This window comes from Neophocaena asiaeorientalis, unplaced genomic scaffold, assembly GCF_003031525.2.
Source record: "Neophocaena asiaeorientalis asiaeorientalis breed wild unplaced genomic scaffold, Neophocaena_asiaeorientalis_V1.1 scaffold4, whole genome shotgun sequence".
NCBI lineage: Eukaryota > Metazoa > Chordata > Mammalia > Artiodactyla > Phocoenidae > Neophocaena > Neophocaena asiaeorientalis.
This window is the reverse complement of record NW_020173682.1, coordinates 2,069,015-2,094,529: the sequence shown is the minus strand read 5'-3', so window position 1 is coordinate 2,094,529 and position 25,515 is coordinate 2,069,015. Positions and strand designations below refer to the sequence as shown.

General features: G+C 43.2%; 1 protein-coding gene across 1 annotated transcript in view; it reads left to right on the top strand.

The window, feature by feature from the left end:
• The window catches only part of ST8SIA6 (ST8 alpha-N-acetyl-neuraminide alpha-2,8-sialyltransferase 6), a 166,391-nt gene that overhangs the window by 114,127 nt on the left and 26,749 nt on the right, over positions 1-25,515 (top strand). Inside the window, exon 5 of the mRNA XM_024750074.1 lies at positions 4,477-4,563. Coding sequence (XP_024605842.1) covers positions 4,477-4,563 — 87 coding nt within the window. The remainder of the gene's footprint in view (positions 1-4,476; positions 4,564-25,515) is intronic.

Genomic DNA, 25,515 nt, shown 5'->3' with positions numbered 1-25,515 from the left:
CAAATAAAGCTGCCATAGAAGTCTTTTTGCGGCTGTAAGTTCGCATTTCTCTTGGAATACCTAGCAATGGAACAGCTGGGTTGCATGGGGTATATGTAGGTTTACCCTTTGAAGAAATTACCTAGTGGTTTTCAGAAGTAGTTGTAGATTTTACGTGCTCACCAGTAGTGTATGAGAGTTCCACTTACTCTGCTCCTTGCCAAACTTAGTGTGGTCTGGCTTTTCAGTTTTAGCCACTCTAGTGGACGCATAGTAGTATATAATTGTGATTTTAGTTTGCAGTTCCCTAGTAGCTAATGTTGTTGAGCATCTTTTCATGGGTTGATTTGCGACCTGTTTATCATCTGTGGTGAAGTGTCTGTTCACATCTTTGGCCCAGCTTTTAACTGGGCTGTTTGCCTTATTGAACTTTGAGTTCTTTACATATTCTGGATAGCATTCCTGGTACTGCAGATTTGCTGGTATGAATTCCTTTAGCCTTTTTATACCTGAAAAAGTCCTTATTTTACCTTCATTTTTTAAAAGGTTTGCTCACCCTAGAATCCTAGATCAACAGTCCTACCAAATCCTGTACTGTATTTTAATGACATTGTCCCACTGTCTCTGACTTGCATTGTTTCTGACAAGTGTGCTGTAATTCTCATCTTTATCTCTGTGTACATAATGTGTCTTTTTCCTCTTTTAAGATTTTCTCTTTATCACTGGTTTAAAGAATTTTTTTTTATTATGTGCCTTGGTGTAGTTTTCTTCATGTTTCCTGTGCTTTGGGTTTGTTGAGCCTCTTGGATCTGTCGGTTTCCAGTTTTTCTTGAATTTGGAAAATTTGCCACCGTAATTTTTTCAAAATTTTTTGGTTTCTTCTCTCTTTCTAGGACCATAATTTCTCATTTAGGCCCCTTGAGGTTGTCTCACAGCTGAATGATCCTCTACAGCTTTTTCATTCAACCTTTTTTCCCCTTTATGTTTCATTTTTAAGTTTCTATTGCTGTGTCTTCAAATTCACTAATCTTGTTTTCTTATACATCATGAGAAATTTAATTTCTTTTTAATTTAATAAATGAAAGTTAAACAAAACTTTAGACTCTGACACATTTGGTTTTTATGATAGGATAATAATTTCTCATTTACTGTACTTTTCATGATATGTTTTATTTTGATGACTTAAGACACAGTTTCAGTTCTCATTGGTTTAATTAAATATTTGTATTTGGCCCTTCCCTTTCCATTTCTCTTTAGTTGAGCTTTGTGAGACAACAACTCTTTTATAACTTTAAAACTTTTTTAATTGAAATGTAGTTGATTTACAATGTTGTGTTAGTTTCAGGTTTACAGCAAAGTGATTCAGGTATATACATATATATATACAACATACATATACTTTTTCAGATTCTTTTACATTATAGATATTATAAGATGTTGAATATAGTTCCCTGTGTTTTATCTATTTTATATAAAGTAGTGTGTATCTGTTAATCACAAACTCCTAATTTATCTCCCCCCCCCCCCCACCCTTTGGTAACCATAAATTTGTTTTCTATGTCTGTGAGTCTGTTTCTGTGTTGTGAGTTGATTTGTATCATTCTTTTAGATTCCACATATAAGTGATATCATATGATATTCATCTTTATCTGACTTACTTCAGTTAGTCTGATAATCTCTAGGTCCATCCATGTTGCTGCAAATGGCATTATTTCATTCTCTTTTGTGGCTGAGTAATATTCCATTGTGTGTGTGTGTGTGTGTGTGTGTGTGTGTGTGTGTGTATACATATATATATATATCACATCTTCTTTATCCATTCATCTGTTGATGGACACTTAGGTTGCTTCCATGTCTTGGCTATTGTGAATAGTGCTGCAATGGACATTGGGGTGCATGTATGTTTTCAGATTAGCATTTTTGTCTTTTCTGGATATATGCCCAGGAGTGGGATTGCTGGATCATATGGTAACTCTATTTTTAGTTTTTTGAGGAACCTCCATACTGTTTTGCATAGTGGCTGCACCAGCTTACATCCCCACTAACAGTGTAGGAGGGTTCCCTTTTCTCCACACCCTGTCCAGCATTTGTTATTTGTAGACTTTTTAATCATGGCCATTCTGACTGGCGTGAGGGGTTACCTCATTGTAGTCTTGATTTGCATTTCTCTAATAATTAGTGATGTTGAGTATCTTTTCTTGCACCTATTGGCCATCTCTGTGTCTTCTTGGGAGAAATGTCTATTTAGTTCTGCCCATTTTTTCGATTGGGTTATTTGGTTTTTTGTTGTTGAGTTGTATGAGCTGTTTGTATATTTTGGAAATTAAGCCCTTGTCAGTTGCATCATTTGCAAATATTTTTTACCATTCCATAGGTTGTCTTAGGTTCGTTTTGTTTATGGTTTCCTTTGCTGTGCAAAAGCTTGTAAGTTTGATTAGGTCCCGTTTGTTTATTTTTGCTTTTATTTCTCTTGCCTTGGGAGACAGACCTAAGAAAACCTTGGTATGATTTATGTCAGAGAATGTTTTCCCTATGTTCTCTTCTAGGGGTTTTACAGTGCCAAGTACTATGTTTAAGTCTTTAAGCCATTTTAAGTTTACTTTTGTGTATGGCGAAAGGGTGTGTTCTAACTTCATTGATTTACATGAGGCTGTCCAACTTTCCCAGCACCCCTTGCTGAAGAGACTGTCTTTTTCCCATTGTATATTCTTGCCTCCTTTGTCGAAGATTAATTGACTGTAGGTGTGTGGGTTTATTTCTCGGCTCTCTATTCTGTTCCATTGAGCCATATGTCTGTTTTTGTGCCAATACCATGCTGTTTTGATTACTGTAGCTTTGTAGTATTGTCTGAAGTCTGGGAGGGTTATGCCTCTTTCTTTGTTCTTTTTCCTCAGGATTGCTTTGGTAATTCTGGATCTTTTATGATTCCATATAAATTTTAGGATTATTGGTTCTAATTCTGTGAAAAACGTGAGATGACAATTCTTTTGTTACTTTGCATGATGGACCCTGGTACGCACATTGCTCTGATGGTTGTCCTGTTTCCAGTGTAATCAAATGACTAAAAACCACGCCTTGGTGGTAGATAAGACTTCTCCAGGCAGGAGAGTATAGTCACAATATCACGTCTCTCTCTTGAAGAGCCAGAAATTGAGAGAGCCTTGAGTAGGCTGCTGAATGTGCATGTCTTCTTTTGTTTTCTTTTTTTTTTAGCTTAATGCTGTTTTGCAGAAGGTCTTTAGATTAAGTCTCACCATGTGGAGGAAGGTGATCCTCACTCCAGCTGGGAAGTGCCACATCTAGTCAAAGCTTTGGGGCTAGAGTATAGATCTCTCGAGTCCCTTGGTGACAAGACTTGGGGCCCATGAGAGTGAGGTTAAATGGTTGAGGTTAGAAACCTGTATGCAAGTCAAACTATTTTTAATCTCTTCTGTGGTAGCTCTTTGCTTTGTTCTCCTTTAGTATTTTGCAAAGTCTTTCAAGATTTTCAGCTTTTCTTATTAGCTGGTCCAATCGGAACCAAGAGAAAATATTTTCGATTAATCTTGGTGGCAACATTGACAGGAGAGATACCCAAAAGGTAGGTAAATTTCAAGGGCGAAGGAGTTGATTGGTTGACTACCTTCCCCACCTATAAGAAATACCTCCTTTTATAGACAGACTTTGGAGCATCTGCGTTATACTGCATGGGGGTGGAGAAGGTCCTTTTCTGACAAGATTCTTTACTGCCTTCCCCAGACACGCATCAACATATACTCTATCTTTTTATTGCAAAGCCTTGATCTCAAATAGCTGGCAACTAATGACTATGCTATTAACTGAAAGGAAATTTAAGGGTTTTTTCACTCAAAAGGCTATATTCATTTTAATTGATAACCGTTAAAGACTAGAGGCTATTTTGTGATTTAAGGGAGTTGTTACTTAATGATGAAATTTCAGGTAGAGGGAGATCTACCAGGGACTGGGATCCGGCCAAACTGTACCACTATGCCTGTAGATTTTTATGCCAATATACATCTCTTTTAACCTGGCCCAATCTGGTTTTTCAATGTACTGTTCAGAATTAAAATTTAAGATGATTGTTTTGTGGAAATGCTGTCCATATATCCCAAGGTAAATCTATCAACTTAGAGTCTGAAAAAGATGGTAAACTATATATTTATGGTGCGTGTCTATAAAAATGTATTTATTTGTTAACTAGCCATAAGATACGCATGTGAATTAGTGTGCTTTCGTGGTTGGTTCGTAATACTCAACTGGACTTATGAATGTGAAAACTACATATTCCTAAATCAACATAATAATTCTTTGTGAATCACATGCTCCTAGGAGTTTTGAAATGGCTGCGATGTTTACTTCCTTCTACATCACCTTATTTCCGAAAAGATTTAGAGGGCTAACATGAGTAGATTATAAGTGTCCTTTAGAAGACTTACATATTCATTTAGCAATAAGTGAGATCTTTCTTTTCTAATTTCATTGACATTTGGCTTGTAGGTATTCAGAGGATGACTATCTTCAGGTCGTCACCGGTATCCAGAGCTGTCCATGGAAGCGACAAGCAGAAGAGCATGAGAAGTTTAGGTAAAAAGTTTCTTCATAAATAATACGAGATTCAAAAATGTTTTGTGCATTCGCTTTGTCGCTAAAATAAGCAACGCGCTGTTAAAAAGAAGCGTAGAAGGGGCCAAGCGACCATGAGGGACTTTTCGTTCTGAGATCCTCTCACGAGGCACAAGGCCCTGTATCCCCAGCTCTTAGCTAGAAATTTGTAATTATGTTGCTGAAATTAATTACAGAAATCCCAACTTCAAAAGGAAGGTTTTTGTTGTACTTTTTATCATACTTTAGAGGATGTTGCTGCTTCTTCGTACCATTTGTATTTGACGTGTATTTGTAACTAACATGTAGCAGTGTAAAGGAATTTTGGAAAACATAGAAAGAAAAAGAAATCACCTGTGGTCCCAACGCTCTAGAACAAAAACTATGTTCCTTTCTGCATATTCCCTTCCCGTTTTTCTCATTAGCTTTTTAATCTCAGCACCGTTCAGGAGCATGAGATGCTCCAGGTAATAACCCAGGGGGGCGCTGTCAACCTGACAAGACCAGGTTATCAGTGGATGATTACAGAGCTGTCTAGTGCTTGAATACCTGGGAGCCCACCCAGACAGAAATAAATTGTGTCAAAACAGTACCCTGCGGGGGATACCTGGGTAGTTGTTCCCTGGCACTGCTTCCTCCCATTATCTGCTCATAGGGTGCAGCCAGGCCAGGTATCTCTGTGCCTGCCTGGGCTACCTTGCTCTGCTTTTCTTTGCCGCATTCTGACTCTTTGCTTTGCATCAACACAGGTTTTGTCTTGTGCCAGGTTATTACAATTCGGTCATATGTTTTTATCTTTACTGGTTCCTGTTTTCAAAATTTACGTTAAGCGTCAACACTTCTAAAAACCTTATTAAAGAGACTTGGCCTTCCCCTGAGATTCTCTTAACGCTGTTCAGTTCTGTTTGCTGTAGGAAGCCAGTTCTTCTGCATGCAGGGTCCTTCAGTCAGTACATGCTGGAGTCATTGGACCAGCTGTCTTTGATTCTGGTGCCACTGGAGACGGGTTGTGGGCAGCTCCCATTGGGTAAGAGAGAAACTTCCTGATTGGGTTAAAGCTGAAAATGAACATCTTTCCTCCACCGGGTAGACACATGGTTGTCATGACCTCCTGTAGGATTCCATTGTCTTTCCTAACTGGCAGTTAAGAGTGTGGGATTCTTGTGTAACTATTTCATCTCCAGGACATTTTGTGCTAGATCGTCCACTATAGACTGAACTTGTCCCCTCCAAAGTCATAAGTTAAAAATCTAATCGCCAACAGGATGGTATTCGAAGGTGGGGCCTTTGGGAGGTAGGAGGTGATTGGGTTATGAGGGTGGAGCCCTCATGAATGGGATTCACGACCTTATAAAAGAGACCACGTACTGCTGTCTCACCTCTTCCATCATGTGAGGACACAACAAGGAGACAGCTGTCTAAGAACCCAGAGGTGGATTCTCACCAGACACCGAATCTGCCAGCACCTTGGTCTTAGACTCCCAGCCTCCAGAACTGTGAAAATAAATTGTTGTCTATAAACCACCTGGTTTATAGCATTCTGTGATAGCGGCTCAGATGGACTTAGACACAGTCCTACCGAAGACTAGATTTGAGAGATTCTCGTGACAGGAAGACCTGATAGAAAGTTGCAAGGGCAATTGTAACCTAAGCGATCACAGGGTCAATGAGTAGCAGAAGAGTCTGGTTTTGAGAGACCTTTCTACAAGTGCAGAGTAGGCAAAAAAAGAAAGAGAGACCTATGGAGGTATTGAACTATTGAGGATTAATCCCAGATAATTAGCTGGAAGGACTAGATGAGTAGTGACACCGACAATTAAAGTCGGGATAAAGGAGCTTCCACTTGTGGCGGTAAAGTTGATTCAGGGCAAACCTCCTGAGAATAAAACAAACAAAACGAAGTATATGAAACACTTCTTTTGAGGGCAGTGGAGAGCTACCAAGGCAGGGGGAATTTCCAGGACTAAGGTCCAGAAGAAGAGAGAAGCTGAAGGAGAAGAGATGCCTTTGGAGCTGCTTTCCCTCACAAGGAACTTGCTGGATGCAAAAGCGGAAGCCTGGAGGAGAGGTAGAGACATAGAGCAGGGCTTCCAGCATACCCTAGAAGAGACCAGTTCTCTAAAAGACTGAAGCCCAATTGAAGTCATTTCCGTGCTCCCTTGGGTTTAGGTCTGCCCTCAGCCTAGATGCCTGATAAAAACAAAATAATCCTGGGGCATCATTTAATCCATTGAGGGTCCTGAATAGAACAAAAAGGTAGACGAAGGGCAAACGTGCTTCCTCTGCTTGAGCTGGGACATTCATCTTCTCCTTGGCCATCAGCCTTTGGACTCCTACTGGGACTTACACCATTGGCTCCCTTCGTCCCCAGGCTTCGGATTTGGGCTAGAACTACACCACTGGTTTCCTGAGCCTCCAGCTTGTAGACTGTCTATCGTGGGCCTTGTCAGCCTCCGTAATCATGTGAGCCAATCCCTCATAATAAATGTTCTTTCTACATATCTAAATTAAAAAAAAATAATCCTCTCTGGAAGAAGGTAACCTCCTTCTGAGCCTTGAATGATCTCTGCAAGTTTTTACGCACGACGTCTAGCTCAGTTAAAAGGAGAATTCTTTTTAAAGGTTTTTTTCCTTCTTTCCCTCGTGTGTGTGTGTGTGTGTGTATGTGTGCACGCACTAAAAATCAGGAGTCTCTTTGAATCCAAAGCCATGTGAAAGTCACTGGTGCAAATGATAATGGATAGATGCTGTGTAGATGGCTGGTATGCAGATTGGCCATTTTTTCCCTTAGAACCATCTCAGTATAAAAAGTGCATCCGTAACTGTGATGATTACCCCATGGTAATCATCTATCCCTTCGGGGCCAATTTAAGTAAACATCTGGGACCGGAACACTTGTTGTTCGTTGTCTTTCAAGAGGACAGTCATGGTGACATTTATTCATTTACTTGAATATGTATTATATCGGTACATTCTTTTTATGGACGTATTTGTGAACCAAATTATATAAACCCTCATGAGAAATCTGTGCAACGAAATCATAGCAAATCATTCACTTTCCTCAGTTTTTACTGATATAGCTGGCCAAATCTGGGGGGTTTCTGGCTTATTTATAAAGCTGGCATTATAGAAACGTCCCCTGTTCTTATAGATGTCAAGTAACTAAATAGTATTCTACTGTATTTTATTTATTTATAGCAATTTATACCAAATTGAAGAAAAGTGAAAGGTGGTAATATTCTTTTAGCAGGAATAACAAAAGTTACATTAAATTCTGAAAAAATGTGAGCAAGTGAATATATTCTAAATCCAGCTGTAGCCTGATTGTTGAAACTCCCAAAAGTTGACACCTAGGGGCTGTTTGAAGATGATGGGACTTCGTGGTCACAGGATCTCAAAATCAGAGAGCTTGTAAAAGCTTTCCTTAGATAAATATGCCACTTGCTAGCATAGGGCATGCATTTTATTTATCAATAAATATTTGTTTCGGGATTACTCTGTCAAAGCACAGTAGGCTTAAGCCTGTTACACAGGCTTAAAGTAGAACCTCAAACACAAAGTAGAACCACAAACACAAACCTCAGGCACAAAGTAGGACCTCTGTAAATATGTATTAAATAAATGGATGCATGAAAACCAACAAGGGAATGTAGGGTTTTCTTACTGATTTCAAAGATATTGAAACAGTTTGGAGAGACAAGAAATAAAAGTGTGAATATTTATGATTTAACGTAAAAGTGAGTGACGTATACAAATACCGTAGTAGATCAACGCTCGGTCACTGTGGGATGTAATTTCTTGAAACGTTTGGTGGAAAGAGGCGGGGCTTGAGCTGTAGCTCTGAAGACAAGTGGAAAGAGAGGGAGAGACCAGGAGCGATGGGACCAGGAATAAACATGAGTGAGTTTCAAGACCAGCTTCACCGTTGCAGTGAACTTGTACTAGAGGGTGCTTGGGATGCAGGGGAGACTCATAGGTAGACGGGGTCGGCCTGATGATGTACAAGACTGATTATCAGAGTAAAATCCTTCCCCGGGCTTTCTGTAGATACCGGGAGCCCAATAGGGATATTGCCAGCAAGGGAATTACGTGATGAATCTATTATTTTAGGGAATGCATTCAGTCAGCAGAGTCTTAGGAGGGAGTGAATAGACTGAAGGAAGCCAGGGCAGTCAGGGGCTGGTGGGAGAAAGATGACTGCAATATGATGAAGATCTAAAACATCACTGGTAGCTATAGAAATAACAAGGCAAGGACACTTGGCTGTGAGCTCCTGAGGACATGTTTTATTGTTTCTAATCTTTGTATCTCCTGTGACCATCACATAGATGGTACCCAATAAACAGCTGTAGTAAACATGAGTGAAAAAGGGGCAGGACTTGGTTGCTTATTGATTCCTAGTTTTCTAATTGCAGGAGAAAGAAAAATAGGGTCAAAGACGCATGAGAAAATGTGGGTCTGGTCGATTGGGGTAATAGTGGTGCTAGTGACAAGTAGAAAGCTTTCAAGGGGCAGTTGCTTTTGAGAAGATAAGCCTATTTGGGGCAGGCTGTGTTTGAGATGACTTTGGGACATCCAGATGCAGAAGATGTTTCCTTGGTCTGGGATTAACACGGAAAGTGTTGAGAGAAAATGGGCTCTCCCAGGAAAGAAAGTTTAAAGGCTAGGTTACGTAAGAAACATGGCCCTGGAAAAGCCTATCTTCTCAGCAGTCTTAATTTTTTTTCCATTTAACGGTGTTTGTCCTCTTTTCATAGATTCTTAATGTCATTCAGTAATTTAATTGTGAGTCTGAGAACTTGTACCTGGGGTCTGAGTCCCTAACTTCCCTCAACCTTTACCTGGAAACATCTGAGATCTATATTGGTGGTTCCATGAAGCCCTTGAAATTGTAGGTGACACTTTGCACATGTTTCTGGGGAAAAGATCCCTAACTTTCATCAGACTCTCAAGGAGCCTGGGAGCCCCAGAGTGGACTAAAATATTTCTAAGAACTCTTCCAGACCTGAGGCTCTGTTTGCTTTGGGGTTTGATCGTTTGTTTCACTTTTCCATGTTAAGCATGATTATTGTTAAGTTTAGGTGTGGCTATAGCTCAGATTTATCCATACTTGTAATTCTAAATTAATTAATTAAATTAATTCTAGACTTCAGTTATGAATTGTTATTTCTGTGAGATCCTCAAGAGGGATTTGAGTAAGAGCTGAAAATGTCCTACCGCCTTTTTTTCTCCCTTGGCGTATAATTTCATTTACGTATAACTGTACAAAGTTAAGAATGTCAAGCTGTCTGCCTTCTGCTTTCAAAATCGTTAATTAATTTTCCTATTACCATTATTTTCCCCAAGCACGAGTTGGTACACGTATACTAATTTGTGGAAAATCTAACCTGGATTTCAGTTTAAGAAATTATAGATGGTCCCCCATTTACGATCGTTGGACTTAATGTTTTAATTTTATAACGGTGAAGAGACAATATGCATTCATTAGAGACTGTACTTCACATTTGGAATTTTGATCTTTTCTGTAGTGTCTGAGGACAGAGGGAACAGAAAGTGTCCACCGAACTGCGAAGGTATCTTGAGAATGAAGAATGAGGCAGGCAGCGCCATATAATCGGTGGATCCGTTTATTATATGGTAACTTACATACAGGGTAGGATCAGGCAGACGTTGAGCCAGAGCATATGCAGCTGTACTCTGCATCTCCGGGGGGCAGTTGGGACAATTTTATAGTTAACCTAGGGTATGGGAATATGTGTTTGCAGACAGCAAGTGCATTCCTAAGTCAAGATTTATGATGGGGAGCTAGTCTCATGGGTGCCAGGAATACGTCCGCGGACGAAGGTCTTTATCACTGTTTGGAGACTAACACAGCACAGAAACCACCTGGACCTAATGATGATTAAACAACATCTATGAACTACAAAGCCCTTGACAACAAAGAAGAGATTTACCCCCAGTGCAGTCCTAGGTAAGGTCATTGGAAGGACAGGAGGAACCGAACAGGCCTGGATGGCATCAGTATGCTAACAGCCATGCACCAGGATAGCGATACATACCTGATATTATTTCGTGATGCTGAGCAGTTCCCAGGCAGCCTGGTGGTCACGAGTGTGAATAACCCACGTGCTGACAACCATTCTGCTCTTCATCTTCAGTACAGTATTCAATAAATTACAGGAGATATTCAACACTTTATTAGAAAAGAGGCTTTGTGGTAGATGATTCTGCCCAGCTGTAGGCTGATCTAAGTGTTCTGAGCACGTGTGAGGTAGGCGAGGCTAAGCTGTGATGTTCAGTAGTTTAGGTGTATTAAATGCATTTTTGACTTAGGGTATTTTACACTTCTGTTGGGTTTACTGGTGTAATCTCATTGTAAGTGGAGGAAGGTCTGTATTGGTTTCCACACTGTCTCCCTGTCACGTTTAGAGATGGATAGGTAATCATTTGCTTGAGCAGGACACTTGGATGTTGGAGAATAATGTTACCGAGTCCAAGCTTGTACTTCTCGCCATGCAACAGGTCAGTAAGTTGACAGATGAGTTGTTGCAGCGAGGACGATCGCCTTTATTTGGAAAGCCAGAAGGCTGAGAGGATGCTGGACTGGTGTCCCAAAGAACCATCTTGCCCGGGTTTGGACGCTAGTTCCTGTTATTGCTGCAAATATTTTCTGGTTCCTGCCAGACTCGGGAGGGGATGCGTTAATTCATTTTTTCCTGCAGCCACTCACAGGTGGGCCTGGTCAGGATGTTTCCTGTGAGCGAAACAAAGGTATTTTAGCTTAAGCCGCAGGCATGCGAGGCAGGGTTCCTAGAGATGGGCCATACTTTTACATCCCTTTAGTGATGCTCTAGCAAAAGCAATAGAGCAATAGAATACAAAAGTTGAAGTAAAAGAAACAGATCCAGTATGGAATTAGATGTGCTTTTCCCTATTACAATAACATCGAAATACTTAAATTTAAATTAAATGTTTTATGAAAAGCTCCCGACTCCTCTTCCTTGTCTTCCTCTGCTTCACCCTTGAAAACTCTTTTGTGAAGCTCTGGAAACTTTTGGTTAGCAGGTTTTATCCCAGCAGAAGATTTTTTTTTTTTTTTTTTTGCGGTACGCGGGCCTCTCACTGTTGTGGCCTCTCCCGTTGCGGAGCACAGGCTCCGGACACGCAGGCTCAGCGGCCATGGCTCACGGGCCCAGCCACTCCGCGGCATGCGGGATCTTCCTGGACCGGGGCACGAACCTGTGTCCCCTGCATCAGCAGGCGGACTCTCAACCACTGCGCCACCAGGGAAGTCCATGGTAGCAATTTTAATAAATCTCAAATTATCCCCTCAGGTTTGGTTTGATTAAAATTTCTTGAAAGTAACTTTGTCTTTCTTTGTGTTGGATATAAAAGAAAAGATTCCATTGCTGTCTTAGTAGATTCCTTGATATTTCTAAAATAACAGCCAATGTGTTGCTTTCATTTTTATTTGAGCTCCTTGGACAAAATACAGTGTTAAACAAAAGAAACTTACAGACTACATATCACATACGTTAATTTTTTTACTATGTGACACTTACATGTTTGATGATTTAGTTATGTGAAAGGCTATAAATTCTGCAAATAAATAGATGGATAACTTAATCAATATTTTTCAAGAAATCGTAGAACTGAGCAACCAAACTTAGTTTGACCAACAAAGTTTTCAACTATTTTCTAAAATATGTCTCCAGAAGCAATAGCTATGGTTTGATTTCAGATAGCATGTGGTGAGCTTACTCCCTTTTTTTTTTTTTCATTCAGTCAACACTTAACATTATTAAGTCCCAGACATTTTGTCTTGCAGCATAGATTTCTTGGAGAAAAGCAAAAGTCATCTCTATCAGGGGCTTCTTTTCATTATACAAAACCATGTTCATTTTTCTGAACCTCCTCATACCCTTTAAATTGTCTGCTGCTTACGATTCATGCAGGGTGACTCTGATGACAGCTCAAAGCAATACATATTTTTTTAAAAATTTAACAAGGTGTTTGCACTTTGTGATAGGTGTTTTGGGTCAGTTGTCAGATTGAAAAAGCTTCTTGCCCTCGTTTCCTCTGCCTCGAGACCATTTTTCAGTGTTAATATTCTGTCATATCATTTTCTGTTTGTCATGCCATACAGGCTGCCTGTGCATTTAGAAAAGCAACAAAAACCACACCATGTCATTACACCTGCTGTATTTAATAATAGAAACTGTCTCTGTACATTTAGAGACTAGTTCCTGTCTCAGGCTACAGAATATAAACTTCGCCATAAAAATGCCATCAAACCACATGGGATTCACTGATCGTCTAAATTTTATTTTAAAAACGTATCTCCCAAGTTGTACTAGGTATTAACCATATCGCTTTATGCTCCTAGGTTGGAGAAGTCTTCTTCTAGACCACCCTGCCTTTCAAGCCTTCTGCGCCCTGTTACGTTGCTTGGGGTATCTTCATTGGTACATTACATTGTTTAAACACTGGTGCAATGTCCCTGTATACGTAGAGGTCTTTCTCCAGTGTTTCAACATTATCTCCTTCACTTCTGAGTTAGTATTTCAGTGGAGGTCCTGTCCTTTGCTTTGACAGTCATAGTCTTTCATATGCTAGTTACCTTGGTTTACTTATACTCTACTCAAATAGATGAGCTGATCTTTCATAAACGTCCAAATATCAGTGTATACATATAAGGGGAAAACTCAGTCATCTGAGATGCGGATGGAATTTGGTCCTTATTCGTTCTCTTCCTTAACCTGAAACTTGTGTGAATCCCACATTGAACAGGGAATCACACACCCTCTTGGATTTTCCTATGGCTGCCGGGTTATGAAGCAGAACTTTGAGTGGGTTGAGGTAAAGCTAAAATTGTGAAGTGTGTGAAACTGTCCATTTATTGTATATTTCAAAACGTATCGAACACCCAGCTCTGGGTCAGGTGCCTGGGCTTCCTTCCCCCCCGCCTTTTTGACCTTCTGTAAATTATCCCAGTTCCTTCCTCATTTCTCTCTTGCTTCTCAATGCGATGCCTCAGGGTCCAGAGACACGATGGGATGTCAGGTTTCCACGTTCCCAAATGTCTTCTCCCTCATCCTTCCTCAAAACTCCACTTTCTCTGTGCCAGACCACCCCTGCCATGGGACGTACTAATTCATGTTATGATGTGAATGATGAATGGGTGGCCTTTTCAAATGCCATGCCTCCCATTCTGTATCTAACTGGATTTGTTAAGGATAGTCACCAATGTCTGACTTTCTAATTCCAAATGTCTAGGCCATTCTGCCATCCTACTTTTGTGAGAGAGCCAAGAATTGGAAAGTAACACTCTGTGTGATTAGTACCACGAATTAACCTGAATCAGGGATGACTGTCAATTCTCCCATCCTATCTTTCAGTGTGATGCCAACCTGATAATCCCACAAACTAATAACAGATCCACGCTGGGTTGCTGGAATTTTTCCCAGTGGTCTGGGAGGCTAGTTCAATCTCACGGGTGGTTCTGTTTTAATTTAGGTGTAGGCATATTGCTAAAAGAGGTAGTGTCTATCTGAAGCCCTTAATTCTTCTGATGTGTTGGGGCTGAAACGGAATGTTTTCATGCCTTTTGAATCCCTGCGAAGCACTGGAATTCTTAGATCGTTGTATTCTTTAAAAGCAGTCTGCTTTTTGGACTTCCCTGGCGGTCCAGTGGTTGACTCCACGCTTCCAGTGCAGGGCGTGTGGGTTGGATCCCTGGTCGGGGAACTAAGATCCCACATGCCGCATGCAGCCAAGAAATAAAAAAAGGAAAAAAAAAAAACCACAGCAAAACCAATCTGTGTTTTTAGTGTGAAACGCATATTCATTGTGAGCCAGGTGATTCTAAAATCACGGTATATTGACCCGCCATCTTGATCTGAGTTTTCATTTCACCTCTTACCCAAAGACCCTTCTCCACTGCATAACCGAACCCTGGAAAGAGTTGTCTGTACTCACCCTGTCTTCCACCCACATCCTTAACGACAACATTTCACCTCTGTCAGCAGTGACCCCACATGCTAAATCCAAAAGGCATTTTCCCTTCCCGTTTTGTTTGAGCTCTCACCTCTTAACCAGGATCTGGAAATGAGAAACCGTTCCTCGCTCCTTGGAAGATTCTCACCCTGGGTTTCTGTGTTGCTCCATTCGTTCTTTTAGCTCCTCCCCCCTCATCCCCATATCAGTCCCTCCTCGAGTCCTGTTTTTAGTTTAGAAATGTCTCTCTAGAACGTGGGAATCCTTGCTGGTGCACAGGAGACACTCCACGGCTGACTGTGGTCTGGAGGACTCTGGTTCTTCGCTATTTCTCCTTTCGATTACTGCAGTGACCTTCACAAGGGTCATCGTCCATCATGCTGGTGCCCTTCTCCTCCGTTCTCCGTACAATAGCTGGATGGCTTTTTCACAAAGTTTTATTGGAGTATGGTTGATTTACAATGTTGTGTTAGGTTTGGATGTACGGCAAAATGATTCAGTTATACATATATTCATTCTTTTTCAGATTCTTTACCCACATAGGTTATTACAGAATACTGAGTAGAGTTCCCTGTGCTCTACAGTAGGTCCTTGTTGGTTATCTATTTTATATATAGTGGTGTGTGAATGTTAGTCCCGAGCTCCTAATCTATCCCTCCCCACCGCCTTTCCCCTTTGGTAACCATATGTTTGTTTTTGAAATCTGTGGGTCTGTTTTATAAATAAGTTCATTTGTATCATTTTTTAAAAATTAGATTCCACACGTGAGTGACATCATATGGTATTTGTCTTCCTCTGACTCACTTCACTTAGTATGGTAGTCTCTTGGTCCGTCCATGTTGCTGCAAATGGCATGATTTCGTTCTTTTTTATGACCGAGTAGCATTCCATTGTATATATGTACCACATCTTCTTTGGATGGGCTTTTTTTCATGGAAATTGGGTGATGACGGGGGGTCACAACTCACTTCCACCAAGCCTACGCCTGCCCCAACCTGTTTGGAATCCGCTGGGTGTGGTGGTTGTTTTGTGGGGCCGGGGGTGGGGTGCATTCAAAACTGAGACTTAAACTCCCTTAAGGCCCTATATTTCCTGGCCACTACCTACTTTTCCGGCCTCACCTCGCACCACACACTCCGCCTGGCTCTTTTTGCTCCATCGCGTTGGTCTTCTGTCTCATCAAATGTCTGATACTTGCTTCAGCCCTGGAGGCTTGACAGCTCTGTCCCTTCTGCCCCCCATGCCCCTGTTCAGGTGCACCAGCCTTTCAGATCCCACATCCATCATCTCTTGTTCAGGAAGGCCTTCCCTGAACACCCTGATGAAGTCATTGCTGCTGTCCTGTGATGAGATTCTCCTTCAGAACACTGATCACGAGTATGGATTGGGATTTTGTGTGTGGGATTAATTTACAGCCCTGGTTACCTGTGATCCATGTATTCTATAGAGTGCAAAATATTGATGGGAAAACACTTTCATCAGGAAGAACCATGAATCTTTCTAGATGGTTCTAAAATGAGTCAGGGCTCAGTATAGGAACCAGGAGTTGGAAAGTATACGCAGGTTTCTGGGACTGAGCTTCACATTGGCTTCATGTGTCTTATTTGATTGACCTTTTGTTTGTTTTCCATAGTCATTGATTTTATGTTATATTTGATCTCCCTATGAATGCTGAGTTCCCACTAGGGACCATTTTACCTTGGACGAGAGGCACCTGGGCAGTTGGTTATTTGTAGCATCACTATCGTTCTTATTAGGTTAAGTCACTTCTCCCGGCCAGTCCCTTTATCAGTTTGATAAAGATGAGTAATACCTTCTTTCATGAGTTTTTATGAATTTTCAATACATAGCATGTTCAGTACAGAGTCCGTTATATGTTAAATTCTCAATACTTGATCACTATTATTATTATCATTGTCGGTTTAATATCATTTTCCTAGCTTACAATGAATATTTTACTAAAAATAGTAGGCTGCAGTCTTCCTGTGCATCGTCTACAGTAGAAAAGGACTTACCTTTCCAGGAACCGTCTGTGGCTTGTCCCTCCCTTTCAAGACGGCCGGTCAAATCATGTTTGGCAACACGCTTCAGAGGTCCAACAAGGAATGACTTTGAGTTGCCTGAAAATTAACCAGCCTAATTCTAGGCAGTGCACAGAGTTCTGCATCCCGTTCTTTCCCCAGATTACTTAGCCCCTCAATGGGGACAAAACCCTAACCGTAACCCTAACCGTAATCCTACCCTGGCAAGTTCAGGGTAGGATGCCTTATCTATTGGGCAAAGCCTGAGGGCAGAGATGAAAAGTCAGGATGTGGAGGGAAACCAGAGGCCAAAAGCAAGAAAATAAGTGCCCAGGTCCCGGAGGCCAGGCAGACACAGAAGCTGAGCTTGGGGCTGTAGCCAAAAAAGCAGAAGATGGTGAATTCCTCAGTGAGCCATGGGGGCTGACCTGGAAGAGTACCTGAGAGGTGAGCAGCTGTGGTGGCTGCTGGGAGCACTTGTGGCCCATTTGTCCACGTGAGTCAGGCTCAGAAATGATCATGGTCAGAACCGGCCTCCTACCTGTCCCTCCATGTGTACGGGACGGCGACTCCCATCCCTAGCACAGAAGGAGCCCTTTGCCAGACACAGGCATCGCTTGTCACTGAGGCACACGATTAGGACTTGGTCAGTTTAAAGGTCATGAAATAATGGGACCTTTTATAAAAGAAAGTAATGTCAACACAAAATATACGGGGAACAGTTTAAATGCTTCCCAGACCAGCACGCTGGTGCAATTACACGTGAGATCGATTCACCCTTGTAATGATAAAACTCTGTCTTCGTAGGGTTCAGAGTGTTACTTCAGGATCTTTTTTTTTTTTTTTTTTGTGGTACGCGGGCCTCTCACTGTTGTGGCCTCTCCCGTTGCGGAGCGCAGGCTCAGCGGCCATGGCTCACGGGCCCAGCCGCTCCGCGACATGTGGGATCTTCCCAGACCGGGGCACGAACCCGTGTCCCCTGCATCGGCAGGCGGACTCTCAACCACTGCACCACCAGGGAAGCCCCTTCAGCATCTTAAATACATTGCCAGACGGTGTCTGCAAAAAGAAAAAAAAAGTTTCTTACTCCTTTTTTTTCCCGCCTCCCAAATATCTAACTAAACAGAAGTAGAAACGAATGGCTTCTTTGCGTGTTCGTCACGCATTGAGTAATAATGACTCTGACCTGGAGTTTTTTTTGTTTTTTCTTTTTTGGTCTGCAAAGTAAAATATATTCCGGAATCTTACCATTCATCTTAATAGCTGATTCTGTATTTTTAGAACTTGTGTTTTCCACACTTACGTAATTGGCTGTTGACTTTAATGGAACAATGTTTGAAAGTCAGGAGCCAGTCCCGCGATGGGGCCCTGGGAGAGACTTGGGCAAGTTCATTTGCTCATAGCTTTGTGCTCATTCAGAATGGCCTCTGGACCAGCCAGAGGACTGAGTCTCTCTTCTGTGTTCAAAGGCTTCGCAACCCTCCTTCTTCACAATCTAACTTCTCATTCCACTGCTGCCTGCCATGTGATCTCATTCTCTCCTTATGAGACCTGGGATGAGTGAAAACACCGACAGGTTACTACAATACCGCAAGATGCAAAGGCCATCCCCCCATCTTGCTTTTGTTTAAGCTGCTCCCTGTGTCGGTGAAGGCATCGCCCCCTCCCAGTGGCCCCTATCAGAAGCCTGTGTTTTACCCTTGACATCTTCCCTTCAGTGCCCGTTTGCCGTTCATCACCAAACTTCCACGGTTTCACATCCTAAGCATGTCGCGAAGCCATCTCCTTCTCTCTCTCCTCCACCAAAACTTGGGGCTGAATTACCGGGATGGTTAATTTTCTGTGTCCCCTTGACTAGGCTGTAGTGCTCAGTTATGTAATCACATGTGAGTCTAGGCATTGCCGTGAGGGTGTGGCTTACATCTACCCTCAGTTGACTTGAAGTAAAGGCGATGACCCTTGACAGTGTGCGTGGGCCTCCTCCAATCAGCTGAGGTCCTTCAGGGCAAAAAGTGCAGTTTCCCAGAAAAGAAGAGATTCTGCTTCAAGACTGCAGCATCACCTCCTGCCGAGTTGCCATCCTGCCCGCCTGCCCTGCAGATTTTAGAGCTGCCAGCTCCCCTGATTGTGTGGGCCAATTCGCTAAAATAAATCTAGATAGGTAGACAGACAGACATCAGTATTGATAGACTCCTGGTTCTGTTTCTCTGGAGAGCCCTAACTGATAGAGCTGCTCTAATTATCTCTTAACTGTTACCTAGTTATTAACTGGTGTTCTGGTTATCTGTTGCTGCCTAATAAACTGCCCCAAAACCTGATGATTTGGGACTTCCCTGGCAGTCCAGTGGGTGAGACTCTGCGCTTCCACTGCAGGGGGCACGGGTTCGATCCCTGGTCAGGGAACTAAGATCCCACACACACGTCCAAAAAAAAAAAACCAACTTGATGACATAGGCAATGATTTCATATTCTCTCACAGTTCCACTGGCTGACTGGGCTGAACTGGGGGACTCTTCATCAGGGGCTTTCATATGGTTTGTAGTCCGGTAGGGGGCTGGACTGGACCTCCACGATGGCTCCCTCCCACGGCCGGCAGTTGACATTGGCTTTTGTAGGAGCTCAGGTCGGGCGGCCAGCTACAGCACCTGCAAGGGAGCCTCTGCGTGTGCCTCGTGTTTCTTACAGCATGGTGGCTGGATTCCCTGTCCAGAGGTTGAATGTTCCAAGAGACTCAAGCAGAAGCCCCAAGACTTTTATGACCCAGAATGCCACTTGTGCTGCATTGTCTCAGTCACAGGGGTCACAAAGTTCAGCCCAGATTCAAGGGAAGGAGCTTTAGATTTTACTTCTTGACGTGAGGAACACCTCGCGTGCGTGGGGAGAGAAGGAAGAGGTAGCGGGCATCTTTGGAGACCATCTCCAATACTGGGTCACTGCTGTATCCTCCCAACTGATGGCACCGGCTTATTCAGACGCCCCCCCCATCTGTCCTCCCCACTGAAGCCAGGGCACACACCCTAAAATCTCATTGTAACTCTGCCGTAACTAGACCTTCCCTGACTCGTCCTTTCCCACAGGAGGAAGCTGAGTTGTTCGCCCCGTCTTGCTTCTAAGACTTGTCGTGGTGCAGTTCTGCAGCGTTGCCCGCCTAGTACACCACCCACCAGGCCAGACAGAGTTCCTTTCAACATTTTGCGCGTCCCACGTTCTTCGTTCTCCCATCTTGCACACTCCCTGTTTTCTGTTTCTCAGTGTCTTCCTCCCTCTCTTTCTCTTGCCTTACCTGGCTCCCTTTATTCACCTTTTGGTTCTCAGCTTAAACTTTGCTTCTTCTAGGGGCACTGAGTCCTGACGCCCCAGGTTCAAGTGGAACAGCTTGCCCTGGGCTCCCGTCCGCAGGGTCGGCCCAGATCTTGGTTTTGCATGAATATGGACTTGGACTCAGTTAGACTTGCTTTCACTTTGCTTTATTACTGAATCAGCAAAATGTAAACACCAGGTTAGGGGATTCAGGTGAGCGCATTGTCCCACTCAGAGCAGTCCCTAAAGTTCTTGTAGTTTATACAACCCTTGGGCGGTGAGTAAGCTCACGCCACAAACTGTGGGCTCCCTACCTTACACTGACAGTGTGCCAATCTCAAAGGTTCACGCTGTTGTCACAAATGGAGGTTCCATTGGGCTACAGTCTCACCCTTCCAGGTTCCTTTTCTTACGCATCAGTGGTACGCGGCAGGCCTGGCATCAGTGGTACGCGGCCGGCCTGGCATCAGTGGTACGCGGCCGGCCTGGCATCAGTGGTACGCGGCAGGCCTGGCTTGGCCTCTCCCAGCTCCTGACCCTCTGCTGCTCTCGTCACAGGACTGATGTCGCGATGCTGTGATTGTTTGCTATCATCTCTCTCCCACTAGATTACAAGCTCTTCGTGGGCATTTACTGTTTTCTCTGTTATATCCCTGGTACTGAGAACAGTACTAAGAGCTTGATTTGCTGAATAAATATACATGTGAATGAATGAAATCTTCAGTTTACCCTAAACACTGTTCCATGTCACTAAACTTGATTCCTGACTCTGTCCTCTTGGTATTGGCTGTTCATATCTGTCCTCTTTAGTGTCAGACCCTGCCATTGTCTTAGCAGTTCTGTTTTGGTTCCCAGCCCTAAGCAGTCTGTTGCCTGGGCAGAAATTTTGACCTTGGCCTTGACTCCATGGACCCCAGTTCCCACCCCTCAGTGCTTTAACCTGTATCCAGCTGGGTTTGCCCCTGAGGAAGGGTTTGGATGCTGTTTCACTCTTTTTTGCATAGTTGTGGAAATTCAGCACAGTTTAAAAATATTTAATCACAGTTTACAAAACATCTTGAGCTGTATATTCCCATGAAGGTCATGGAATTTATCTACATGTCTTGTGACAGTGGCTGTGTGGGCTGTGTCGGTGGCTTTATTCCCTCTGTGTGTCTCTGTTATGGTTTATTTGTGTATAATGTGACATTTAGAGAGAGAATAAGGCACACAGACATTAAGACTTAGGTTCAAATCTCAGTCACCAGTTAACCAGCTGTGTGACCTCAGGCAAGTAGCTTAGCCTCTCTGTGTCTCAGTTTCCACATCTGAAAAATAAGAATTAAAAAGTAGTGATGATAATAGTGTTCGCCTCATGGCACCTTGATGAGGATTTTATAAGTTATGTAAAGTGCTTCAAAGAATGTCTGGGACAGAAATAAGAGTCACAGATGTAGAAAACAATTTTATGGTTACCAGGGGGGGATGGGGGAAGGGATAAATTGGGAGATTGGGATTGACATATACACGCTACTATACATAAAACAGATAAGCAACAATGACCTACAGTATAGAACAGGGAACTCAATAGTCTGTAATGGCCTATATGGGAAGAGATCTAAAAAAGAGGGGATACAGGTATATGTGTAACTGATTCACTTTGCTGTACACCTGAAACTAACACAACATTGTAAATCAATAAAACAATAGAAGCCCCCCCCCCAAAAAAAAAAGAATGTCTGGGACATAGTGGGCACCACGCACATATTTACTGTCATTTACGCAGGAATATTCTTGAGCCACAAACTCACGTTTTGCTTTTTATGTTCCTGTCTGGGCCTCTATCTTGTGGCTCATTCTGACCCCTTTTCTGCCGAATGTGCTGTCTGTGTGAACCCAGGTTTCTGCGTGATCACGTGAGCACATTGCTCTCTGGATCCTTATGGGTCTTGATGTTCTGGTTGTTGGCACGTGACCGTCTCTCACTTTCTGTCTTCCTCTCCTCTGCTTTCCCCGGATTTCACGTGTATGTGTCTGTCTCTTTTCTTTTCCTTCTTGGTCTCATGCTCTGTCCATGTCTTTCTCTTTTTCCCTTGGCTTTAGTTTCCTCTTTCTCATTAACCTGGCTCCCTCTCTTCTGCAATTTACCTGTCACAGGAAAACTGGAAATTGAAAAATATCGTCTGCATTGATTAAATAGCTTTCCATTCTTTTTCAGGAATTTAGAAGCGTAGGAATACGATATTTTCCTTGCTCTCCAGAGGGGGCATTACATTGTCCTTTGCTTATACAACCTTCTGAGGACAGACTTGCCTTGCAATTCAGTGACACTTAATACAAAAAAGACCCCCTATTGAACAGAGGTAAGCAACTGTTCATCACCTTAATTGTTTTGCCCGGAAGGCTTCTTCCAGGTTCTACTTCTGCGCTGCTCCAAGTTCCAGATGACAGCAGGAACAGAGTCTCTTTTGTTCCTTGAGCTGTTCCCAGGGTCTAGCACGGTGCCTGAAACCCAGGGTGCTCTCGATGAATAGTTGTGAAATGAGTGAATTCCACTGGGGAATGTTGAGGGTTAAGGGGAGACCAACAAGAGCATCGGGCGACGGAGTCATGGTTCTATCTCCCGTCAGCCTTACTTTAATCTCTTCGCTTTGTTCCTTCATCTACTCAGTAGATCTCGGTAGGTCTCACATCTCCCCTACCCCACCCTTTGCACCCTCACATCACTTGCTTTCTGTGGGCCCTTTCAGTCTTTCTTTTTTTCTTTGCGGTACGCGGGCCTCTCACTGCTGTGGCCTCTCCCGCTGCGGAGCACAGGCTCCGGACGCGCAGGCTCAGCGGCCATGGCTCACGGGCCCAGCCGCTCCGCGGCACGTGGGATCCTCCCGGACCGGGGCACGAACCCGTGTCCCCTGCATCGGCAGGCGGACTCTGAGCCACTGCGCCACCAGGGAAGCCCTCAGTCTTTAACTAGGTGAACTCTAACAGCAGCTGGCTTTCCTCCCTCTGGTCTCCTTCCCTTACTGTCCAGTGACTTGCCCCAAACGTGGGTTTCTTCACTCACTGAACACATATTTATCCTGTGACCCCTATGTGCTGGGCATGTACTAACACCTTCTTGGAGCCTTCCCCTTGCCCCCAGGCTGGTTCAAGCGCCCTTCCTCTGTGCGCTTAGCACAGCCTCTTCTGATGTCTATCTGTATCGTGTTGAAATTATATTGAAGTACCAGTCACATTTAGTGTCTGTCTCTCCTGACGTAAGTAAACTCCCAGAGGGCAGGGTCCATCCATGCTTTCCTCATATTTGCGTTTAAGAATTTATAAGTTTTAGTGCTCATGACCTTGAACTATGGCCATTTCTCAGTGGGTGTTGGGTAACTACGGGCTGAATCGTTCTATGCTTTGGTCCTGGTTCAGTATCTCAAAGTTACACAAATCTAATTCCTCCCAAGTCCGTACAGTATCTGAAGACAGCTGTTGAGTCCCTTCTTCTCCCATCTGGACAGTATTAGTTCCGGACAGGCCCTGGTTTCTCAAGGTGCCTTTGGAAGCAGAGTTTCTACACCAGACCCAAGCACAGTGAGTGTGGCTTGAGCATCAAAGAGTAGAAGGCATCTCTCCCCTCTCCTCCCAGGTCACTATTCTTTCATTATATTGTTCAGTTCACAGTGGGATTTTTTAGTGAGCCAGTGTTCACTGCTGAGTTACACCAAGTCAATTTAAAACCTGGGAATCTTACTCCTTAAATGGCTTATGTCCAGGGATGACTTATTCTCAACTTCCACCACCAAATTATTCTTCCTCTCCTCCCTTCCCCCGGCCCCTACACCACAGAGCTGCACACACAGGCCCACGTGCAAACACACGGACTCACACAGAGTCCAGTACGGTCGCTGGGGCGTGATGACTGTGTACGGAGGCTGGGCTGGGGTCTTGTACCTGACGTGACATCAACACCTACACGATAGAAAGGGCCCTTTGAGTCCATTGCACCCTCTTGTGTTTTGTAAGTGTGCTTTCAATTTTGAACTTGTAGATTCTATAAAAATCTTTTGGGTAGTGAGGTAGGGTGGCTCAAACGAGGGCATTTTACTCATTCAGGTCACATAAACGGCACAAAGGCAGAGACAGCGCTTATTTTATTCACCAGCATGTAGACGGCACAGTGCTCAGTGCCTGCCTACATGCTAAATAAACATGAATGAATGAATGAGTGGGTGAGCGCATACATGTGGGATACGTGACCGGCTTACCTTTTACAAGCCTGAGTTGTCCTCGGTTGGACGGTGAGTATCAATGGAACCTATTTTGTAGGGTTATTGTATCGCCTGAGAGAATATATGTAAAATATTTAGCACAGCGAGAAGGCACTAAGTATTTGATATTGTTATGACTGGTCCATCAATAAATTGTATAATGTGGGGTAGGGACAGAAGAAGGGCAGAAAAGGGAGCGTCCACAGAAGAGAGGCGGTGGGTGTATTGCTTGGCCCAGGTATGTTGTGATTTTGGTGACAGAAGAGAAATGTGGCCGCGTTAGAAAACACAGGAGGGTAAAAGTAAGTCCTTTGAATTTGTGCAGGTGCTTAGGTTTTAAAACCCCTTTTCCTAGGACCCTCATTAGAACCTCAGGGAATGGACGCCAGAAACAAGGCAGCTCTTTAGTAATACTTGGAAAGTGCCTTTAGCCTCTGCCTCACCCTGACTGCCCCAGACTCATTAGGGAGTCTCCGGAGTTTGATAAACAGGAGAGAGGCCTGTGAGCCCTGGGCTGGGACACTTAGGTGGTTAGTATTCAGAGTGTCCTGTAGTGTCTTGTGCACTGCAAGCCTTAAGCCGTCCTTAACATTTCATGGAAATCTAGGAAGCATCCCGCTTAGAACTGAAGAAGAATTTTGACCTGGGACTTGAAATGAATCAGAAAGAAAAGAAACAAAAACAAAAAAGCAAAGATAAAAACCGAGGAAGCACTCAGCACCTAGGGTGGCAAAGAAAAACGAATTTCTACAGTGTGAACAAAAATCTCTCTCAAAAGTACTTCATTAGACCAACTGTGATGCAAAGATGACTTTGGACATCTTCAGATTCTGTCTTTATAGATCAGGGCTAAAAGTATTAAGCCAGATTCTCCCAGGACCAACCTACTTTTTTTTTTTTAATAGATCTTTATTGGAGTATAATTGCTTCACAATACCGTGTTAGTTTGTTGTACAACAAAACGAATCAGCCATATGCAGACACATGTTCCCATATCCCCTCCCTCTTGAACCTCCCTCCCACCCTCCCCATCCCACCCCTCTAGGTGGTCACAAAGCACCGAGCCGATCTCCCTGTGCTATGCGGCTGCTTCCCACCAGCCAGGTATTTTACGTTCGGTAGTGTATATATGTCCATGCCACTCTCACTTCACTCCCTCCTACTTCTTGAGAGTTAGGCACTTTTGAAAGAATGTGAACTCTTTCCGGTTCTGGAAATCAATGCAGTACAGAGAGTCCCCATTCATTTCTGGGGGGGGGTGGAAGGGACTAGATTTCCTTTTGGAACTGGATTGCATAGAGGAAGTTGCTGAAGGTGTGACACAGCAAGGGTTAGATCATCAGTAAACCAGGGGTTTCTTTTCCATTAAATCCTAGGACACA